Genomic DNA, 8704 nt, shown 5'->3' with positions numbered 1-8704 from the left:
TCCCTCCCTCCCTCCTTCCTGTCTCCTTCCTCCCTCCTTCCTCCCTCCCTCCCTTCCTTCCTTCCTTCCTTCCTGTGTGAATCAGGTCTTCCTTCCTTCCTTCCTTCCTTCCTTCCTTCCTTCCTTCCTTCGTGAATTGGGTCCTCCCTCCTTCCTTCCTTCCTTCCTTCCTTCCTGTGTGAATCGGGTCCTCCCTCCTTCCTTCCTCCCTCCCTCCCTCCCTCCCTCCCTCCCTTCCTTCCTTCCTTCCTGTGTGAATTGGGTCTTCCTTCCTCCCTCCCTCCCTCCCTCCCTCCCTCCCTCCCTCCCTCCCTTTCCTTCCTTCCTTCCTTCCTTCCTGTGTGAATCGGGTCCTCCCTCCCTCCCTCCCTCCCTCCCTCCCTCCCTCCCTTTCCTTCCTTCCTTCCTGTGTGAATCGGGTCCTCCCTCCCTCCCTCCCTCCCTCCCTCCCTCCCTCCCTCCCTCCCTCCCTCCCTCCCTCCCTTCCTTCCTGTGTGAATCGGGTCCTCCCTCCCTCCTTCCTCCCTCCTTCCTGTCTCCTTCCTCCCTCCTTCCTCCCTCCCTCCCTTCCTTCCTTCCTTCCTTCCTTCCTGTGTGAATCAGGTCTTCCTTCCTTCCTTCCTTCCTTCCTTCCTTCCTGTGTGAATCAGGTCCTCCCTCCTTCCTGTCTCCTTCCTCCCTCCCTCCCCCCCTTCCTTCCTTCCTTCCTTCCTTCCTTCCTTCCTTCCTTCCTTCCTTCCTTCCTTCCTTCCTTCCTTCCTTCCTTCCTTCCTTCCTTCCTGTGTGAATCGGGTCTTCCTCCCTCCCTCCCTCCCTTCCTTCCTTCCTTCCTGTGTGAATCGGATCCTCCTTCCTTCCTCCCTCCCTCCCTTCCTTCCTGTGTGAATCGGATCCTCCCTCCTTCCTCCCTCCCTCCCTCATCCCTCCCTCCCTTCCTTCCTTCCTGTGTGAATCGGGTCCTTCATTCCTCCCTCCTTCCTCCCTCCCTCCCTCCTTCCTTCCTCCTTCCTTCCTTCCTGTGTGAATCGGGTCCTTCATTCCTCCCTCCTTCCTCCCTCCCTTCCTTCCTGTGTGAATCGGGTCCTCCCTCCTTCCTTTCGTTTCCTATTATTAAAGGTTCTGCTGTGTTCCTGCTGAACTGGTCCAGTTCTGGACCTGGACCCAGAAGGACCCGCCCCGCACTAACCTGTGGACTTTAGTCTGTGAATAAAGTGTTGAATGCCAAACTGATCAGAGCGTGTTTCTCGTGTTTTCACCAGAACCACTGAAGCTGCAGCAATCAATCGTTTATTAGTGAAACCAGGAAATACCGAAGTACAGAGCAAAGCAAACATTGATCATCATCCTTCAGCCGGAGGGATCAGGACTGAGGATGATGAGGATGAAGGAGGCAGCAGTGCTGTGGGCCTAGAGGCCCGTCTGAGTGGGGCTGAGCAGAGCCACAGCGGGTTCGCGGGTTCGGATCCGCAGCTTGTTGACGGTCGTCTCGGCGATGTCGGCTCTCTCCTCGGCGTCGTCCAGCTCATGTTGGATCTTTCTGAAGCGCACGGTGGTGCTGCTCACCTGCTCCTCCTGGTGGACAGATAGAGAAACACCTGGAAGGTTAAAGACCCCGGCTGCTGCAGAAGGTTCTGATCCGGTTTCCAGAATCTTTCACATAATCAATGAGCTGCAGGTTGAATTCTTTCCTTCATCAAACGATGTTTTAAATAGTTTGAGCTGAACCACCTTTGGACCTGGATCTGGTTCCCAGAGGGTTCTAAAGACTTACAGCGTTCTCAGCTTGTCTCTTGTAGCTCTTGGCTTTGCTCTGAAGCTTCTCGATCAGCTCCTGCATCCTCACTAAGGTCTTCCTGTCCTCCTCCGACTGCAGGAGACAGAAGCAATCAAGCACAGAACCAGCAGGAGATCAGGTGCAGAGGCAGGCGGGTCGGACCTGGTACATCAGCTCTTTGACTCTCCTCTCATAGCGGCGGACTTCCTTCTCATACTCCTCGCTCCTCTTTTTCTCCTCCAGCAGTTCCAGCTGAAGCTGGCGGACCTGGAAACAGCAGCGCAGACCTCAGACCAGCAGTCTACAGACCTCTCTCTGGTTTGATCCAGGGTTCCTTCAGCCTAACATCAGTTTTTCCTTACCCTGGTCTCCAGTTTATGAAGCTGCTTCTTTCCTCCCTTCTGGGCCGTCTGCTCCGCCTCGTCCAGTTTCAGCTGCAGGTCTGTCGGACCAACAGAACGAGTCAGTGGAGGAGCTGAAATCCCAGTCGTTCAAGTTCCAACCGACTAATCGAGCAGCGAAGCAACAGAATAAAATAACATCTGTTTGCTTTCTTTGGATCTGAATCCAGCAGATTCAGCCTGACGATGTTTTATCCAGTTAGCTTCAATAAAACAGACTTTAAATCCCAATCTGACCCAAATCTATTCATATATAAATCCAGTATGTAACGTTGAAGGCTTGACTTTAACTTTATTTCAAACTGCAGTTTTTAATCAGGCGGTTCAGCAAACTCAGAAAGACTTTCAGTGGTTCTGAGGAAAAGTTTCGTCCTCCAGAGAAACGGGTTATTTAAAGGGCGACTCTCTGCTTTTAAACTGAGTTCAACTTTAACTCCAGGTAAAATCAAAGTGAAGCTCCATTCAGCTAGCAGAGCTAGCAGAGCTTCAGTTAGCTAGTGGGGCTAGCAGAGCTTCAGTTAGCTAGCAGAGCTTCAGTCAGTTAGCGGAGCTCCAGTCAGCTAGCAAAGCTAGCAGAGCTTCAGTCAGCTAGCGGAGCTTCAGTCAGCTAGTGGAGCTAGCGGAGCTTCAGTTAGCTAGCGGAGCTTCAGTCAGTTAGCGGAGCTCCAGTCAGCTAGCAAAGCTAGCAGAGCTTCAGTCAGCTAGCGGAGCTTCAGTCAGCTAGTGGAGCTAGCGGAGCTTCAGTCAGTTAGCGGAGCTCCAGTCAGCTAGCAAAGCTAGCAGAGCTTCAGTCAGCTAGCAGAGCTTCAGTCAGCTAGCGGAGCTTCAGTCAGCTAGTGGAGCTAGCGGAGCTTCAGTTAGCTAGCGGAGCTTCAGTCAGTTAGCGGAGCTCCAGTCAGCTAGCAGAGCTAGCAGAGCTTCAGTCAGCTAGCGGAGCTTCAGTCAGTTAGCGGAGCTCCAGTCAGCTAGCAGAGCTAGCAGAGCTTCAGTTAGCTAGCGGAGCTTCAGTCAGTTAGCGGAGCTTCAGTCAGCTAGCGGAGCTTCAGTCAGCTAGCGGAGCTAGCGGAGCTCCAAATGTCGTCCTGGTCTCCACGAGGCTGAGAACATCTGGACTCAGAGGAGAGCTCAGAGATCTGCGCTCAAACAGACCAAAGCCAACAGCAGGGCAGCAGCTTCCAGTCTGGGAAGGAATCGGTTCCTTTTCCAAATTTTAAACTTAAATATTTTATGAATTGCTGATTAAAACTAGACTAATACTAAGATGGCTGCCACTGATCTGTTAGTCCCGCCCTAAAGGTCAGCCTTTGAAACTTCAGCATCCAATCAGAACCAGCATGACCAAATAAGGAGTGGCACCCCAGGTGCACCTTTCACTGTGGACTCCATGCTCCTCTTCATCCTCTCCAGAACATTGCTGCTGTCCTGCTCCTTCTTCAGCTCCTCGGCCATCACAGCCGCCTGGTGAGACAACAGGGAGGCAGCCATGATGTTTGATGTTGGGTGGTCTCTAAACTGGCTGAGGAGTGAGGACTGACGTCAGTGATGGCCTTCTTGGCTTTCTCCTCAGCGCTGCGGCTCTCCTGCATGGCCTCGTCCACCTGTCCTGTCAGCAGGGACAGGTCCGTCTCCAGCTTCCTCTTCTGGTTCAGCAGAGCCGCGTTCTGGAACACGGAGAACCTCAGGTCAGAACTCCTCCTGTCATGGCGTCTCCTTCCCTCTGTAGACCTACCTGCACCGTGAGGTGGTTTACTCTCTCGGACGCCTCAACCAGATCACTTTCAACCATCTTTCGGGCGCGGTCTGTCTGTTCCAGGACGCCTCTTAGCTCCGCCTCCTCTGCTGTCATCAGTGCACAGCTGCGCTCCAACACAATGACCTGCTCCTGCAGCTGGTTGGCCACCTGGACTTTGTCCTCCAGCTCCACCTGCTGCTCCTTCACCTGCGGCAGAAGTTAAGACATCTTGTTGGCAGTTAGCAGAGACGGAGGGAATCAGCTGGAGCCTCTCCATCATTTTTCACGGCCGTAGCTGCAGGTGAGCTGGTCAGGTGAGGTTACCTGGGTCTGCAGGTGTCTGATGATCTTCTGGCTCTCAGCTGACTGCCGGTTAGCGTGTGCTAACTGGACCTCCATCTCATTCAGGTCTGATTCCATCTTTTTCTTCAGACGGACGGCTTCCATGCGAGCGCGGCTTTCTGCCTCCAAACTGGTCTGCATGCCCTCCAGAGATCGCTGATGGTTCCTCCTGGGGGGCAGAGCAAATCTGTGGATGTTATTCACTGTTTTCTCCAGCTGGTTTGCAGTTTTCACAGACTGATCATTTTAGGCTGATGACGTTTTGTTGTTTGCTCTCTCTCCCTTTCCCGGTTGCTTTGACCAGAACCATCCTATATCTCCACTATGTAATCTGTGACGTCAGCAGTTTGCAATCAAAGCTTCCATCTTGTTTGGTACCTGAGGGTATCAAGCTCTTCATCTTTCTCGGCAATCTTCTGGTCTATCTCATTTCGAATCCGCTGCAGCTCCATCTGGAATCTCAGGTTCTTGCCCTCCTCGTGCTCCAGTGTGCCCTGATTGGTGGAGAGGTGGAAGGTTACCAGGTCAGGAACGTTCACAGGTATCCAGGTTCAAGGGAAGCCTTACCTCAGCCTCTTCCAGAGCTGCTCGGATGCTGCTTTTCTCCACATCCAGAACCTTCTTCATCCTCTCCAGCTCATGAATGGTCTTTCCTTCCTCACTAATCTGGTCCGTTAGCTCAAGGATTTCATCTGGAAAAGTTCACACCATAACAGAGCTGTCTGCTGGTGTTCATTATAAACATGTTCGGTAATGGACATTGTTATGCCTTAAAACATGGTTTTCATCAAGGACACGGGGGACCGACGTCTATGCTGCTTTTTGCAAATTCTAGAAGCTTCAGGAGACACTTCCACAGGGACATGCAATCCTGTCTCCCAACGTTGTTTGGGACAAAAGGTTCTACTGATAGACCGTATCTCATTCTGTGTACTTGTGCGTTCCTGTGAAACACCATCAGCCTAGCGCTGGTCCAGTTCACTAGAACAGCAGACAGGGAACGGACAAAGTCCCAGGATGCTGTTCTGGCCCCTCCCTCTTTATCCAGCATGCATCAGAGCAGATGTGTCTGTTCTCCAGACTAACAGCTGTCCCAGCATGCACTGCGGCAGCAGCAGCTTCCAGGTTAGCGCTCACAGAGAGATCAGAGGATTAAGTTCAAAGTTCTAAAGTTTTAAGATCATTTGAGGCTAGAACATTAAGTTTCACTATATGGAACATTTATGATTTAATGAATAATTTTAAAAAACATCTGATGTTGAGAGGACCGTGGCAACCAGTGGAGCTCTGAGGCTAAATGCAGCCAGGGCTAACGTTAGCCCAACTGTGGCGGCCAGGGCTAACGTTAGCCCAACTGTGGCGGCCAGGGTTAGGGTTAACCCTGGCCGCTTTAAATTCTGACATAAGATCAACGCCTGACGTGCTCCTTAAATCCGATTACTAAAATATAACCAAGAATGTCTGCTAGCTGCTAGCTTGGTTAGCTTTATGTCAAACTTCGCTAAAGGAGCTCAGTTCTTACCTTAAACCACAGAAGAATCAAATGTCTAAAAGTTTAGTGATTTCTGATTTAATAAATTGATTTAACCAAATAATGTTTCTGACATTATTTGACCACATTCCAAATTCAGCTGAACTACGATTTCATTGCCTCTTTTTATTGAATATGTTTTCCAGCCATCGTCATTCCTTCTTACTTTGTGTTCATAGAAGTTTAGTTCAGTTTAACTTGTTTAGTCCAGAGTTTAACTCAAACCTTTGATCTCGAGGAGGTTGTTATGTTTTGATTGAAGGGGAATTTCATTTTTTTCCCATTGTTTCCTTGATTTCCCGTTATTCCATCATGTTCTACTAAAAACAAAGCAGCGTGTGTATGACATCATCCGCGTGCGCCGGCTAGCATTCATTCATCCTGTCCGCTGAACTGCTGCTAGTTTTCCTCTCATGCCTGGAAGATGCCCAGTGCTGCTACCACAGATGATCTCGCTCTCCAGATGAACGATTCAGATGAGTTAGAATGAATAGAAGGGGTAGAGCGTAGCCGCCTGTGGCCCGGCCTGCCTGTCACTACTACAGTCCACCGCACGGATGATGTCATACACACGCCGCTTTGTTTTTAAAAGATCTAAAAATCTAACGGCGGATGTCTGGGGGGCAGTGATTGGCCTCCATGTTCTGAATGCTGGCGTACCATAAAGAATAAATGATGAACAGTTTAGTTTGTGCCTTCAAGTCGTTGCCCATAGGAAGACGTTACTGGATATAACCTAACGGAATATCTTCAGAACGGCTCCAAATGACACTAAACTCATATGGGAGAGTAGAACATGATGGAATAACGGAAAATCAAGGACCAATGGAAAAGAATCTGGCTACCCTTTAGGTGTAGAGTTTTCTGTTCGACTATGTTTTAAGGTTGATTCATCCTTTCATCTGTTGTCCAAAGACAGTTGGTCGTGTTCACAGGACAACGTATGACAGTCACATGGTGTCCCGTTAAATCATTATAAACAGTTGGGATATAATTTGATTCTTGGTCCTGAAGGAATTCTGTTTTCACTCAATATCTTTCTAAGAGAGAAACATTTACTGATAATCTCCATATGATGGTTGAACTGCAGGAGCCCAACTTGGTGTCTGATGTCCTTTTATGACAAGACCAGATGCATAAAAGCCAGAGTCATGCAGATACCTTGCAGGTTTTTATTTTCTCGTTTAACCGTCTCCAGATGGTCCAGAGCTTCTTCATAGCTGCTCTTTAGTTTGAAGAGCTCTGTGCTCAGACTGCGAGAGTCTCTCTGAGACGTCTCCAGCTCCATCTGGCTTTCCTCAAACTTCATCTTCCAGTCACTCAGCAGCTGCATCAGAAATCACAGATCCTCTGATCTTCATGTCCACCTCTGCAGGTCACAGAGACTGTCGGACATCTGGACTAACCTTGTCAAAGGTCCGCTGCTTCTTGTCCAGAGCCAGGTTTGCAGCAGTGGAGCGCTCCAGTTGAGCTGTGAGGTCATCGTTGTCAGCCTGGAGACGCTGCTTGGTTTTCTCAAGAGACGAACATTTAGCCTGAGCGGCCTCCACCGCTTCTTCAGCAGTCTGCAGTTTCACAACTAACTTCTTCCTGGAAACATTAAAATCATTTAAAATTTATCAGTAGGAGGCTTCAGACTTGTTAGAAAGTTAGCATATTAGCCAGAGGGTTCTGGGGACAGATCTTTATCTCTATCTTTAGCTGAAATGTTCTCTCCGTTCATGCATACGTTTCAGTCCAGGTAGTTCAAGAAAAAACAAAGTCTGGTCTGTTCTTAGGTTTGAGTTTGTGAATTTATGGCCGTCTATGTCTGCAATGGAATGGCAGCTTGTCTGTAGGCAACAGCCTGGATAGAGTACAACTCTAAAACCTGAATAACAAAAGCCTGTAAAGGTAACATCCCTGAAAAGAAACGCCCTGGATAGGAAACGCCCCGGATAGGAAACGCCCTGGATAGGAAACGCCCTGTTTAGGTAACATCCCTGAAAAGAAACGCCCTGGATAGGAAACGCCCTGGATAGGAAACGCCCTGGATAGGAAACGCTCTGGATAGGAAACACTCTGGATAGGAAACGCCCTGGATAGGAAACGCCCCGGATAGGAAACGCCCCGGATAGGAAACGCCCCGGATAGGAAACGCCCCGGATAGGAAACGCCCCGGATAGGAAACGCCCCGGATAGGAAACGCCCCGGATAGGAAACGCCCCGGATAGGAAACGCCCCGGATAGGAAACGCCCCGGATAGGAAACGCCCCGGATAGGAAACGCTCTGGATAGGAAACGCCCCGGATAGGAAACGCCCCGGATAGGAAACGCTCTGGATAGGAAACGCTCTGGATAGGAAACGCCATGGATAGGAAACGCTGCAGATAGGAAACGCCCTGGATAGGAAACGCCCTGGATAGGAAACGCCCTGGATAGGAAACACCCTGGATAGGAAACACCCTGGATAGGAAACGCCCTGGATAGGAAACGCCCTGGATAGGAAACGCCCTGGATAGGAAACACCCTGGATAGGAAACACCCTGGATAGGAAACGCCCTGGATAGGAAAAACCCTGGATAGGAAACGCCCTGGATAGGAAACGCCATGGATAGGAAACGCCATGGATAGGAACTGTCATAAGCTCAGAATGTAGGACCCAGTATTCAGGCGAGACAGTCAGTGGGATAATTTAAAGCGTTTATTTAAAACATTGGTTACTGAAGCGGGCTGTGGATCTCCATCGGCTGCAGCGCGGCACTGGGAACTCTGGTTTGGACCATGATAATCTGATGGAGGATGATTATCCATACGAGTCCCTAGCCTGGTTTGACAGTTCAGTCTTATCCAGAGAACAAGGTAATTCCCCGCTGGAGGGCGGGTTGATGATTGATTGATTCATTTTCATCCTTATTTTAACTCTTGAGATAAAACATTCTTCA

The 8704-nt window shown here is 49.9% G+C and overlaps 1 protein-coding gene across 1 annotated transcript in view; it reads right to left on the bottom strand.

Moving 5' to 3' along the window:
* Positions 1 to 1270: 1270 nt before the first annotated feature.
* The window catches only part of LOC119799208 (myosin-7B-like), a 39467-nt gene continuing 32033 nt past the window's right edge, over positions 1271 to 8704 (bottom strand). Inside the window, exons 34-45 of the mRNA XM_038309016.1 lie at positions 7187 to 7370; positions 6942 to 7107; positions 4817 to 4941; positions 4628 to 4743; positions 4232 to 4418; positions 3905 to 4114; positions 3711 to 3836; positions 3543 to 3633; positions 2137 to 2216; positions 1937 to 2041; positions 1772 to 1867; positions 1271 to 1572 (exon numbers count right to left, since the gene is read on the bottom strand). Coding sequence (XP_038164944.1) covers positions 1408 to 1572; positions 1772 to 1867; positions 1937 to 2041; positions 2137 to 2216; positions 3543 to 3633; positions 3711 to 3836; positions 3905 to 4114; positions 4232 to 4418; positions 4628 to 4743; positions 4817 to 4941; positions 6942 to 7107; positions 7187 to 7370 — 1651 coding nt within the window. The 3' untranslated portion in view covers positions 1271 to 1407. The remainder of the gene's footprint in view (positions 1573 to 1771; positions 1868 to 1936; positions 2042 to 2136; positions 2217 to 3542; positions 3634 to 3710; positions 3837 to 3904; positions 4115 to 4231; positions 4419 to 4627; positions 4744 to 4816; positions 4942 to 6941; positions 7108 to 7186; positions 7371 to 8704) is intronic.

Source organism: Cyprinodon tularosa, unplaced genomic scaffold (assembly GCF_016077235.1).
Source record: "Cyprinodon tularosa strain WSP-4 unplaced genomic scaffold, ASM1607723v1 ctg1176, whole genome shotgun sequence".
Lineage (NCBI taxonomy): Eukaryota > Metazoa > Chordata > Actinopteri > Cyprinodontiformes > Cyprinodontidae > Cyprinodon > Cyprinodon tularosa.
The sequence above is the reverse complement of the archived record's forward strand: the minus strand, read 5'-3'. Positions and strand labels throughout refer to the sequence as shown.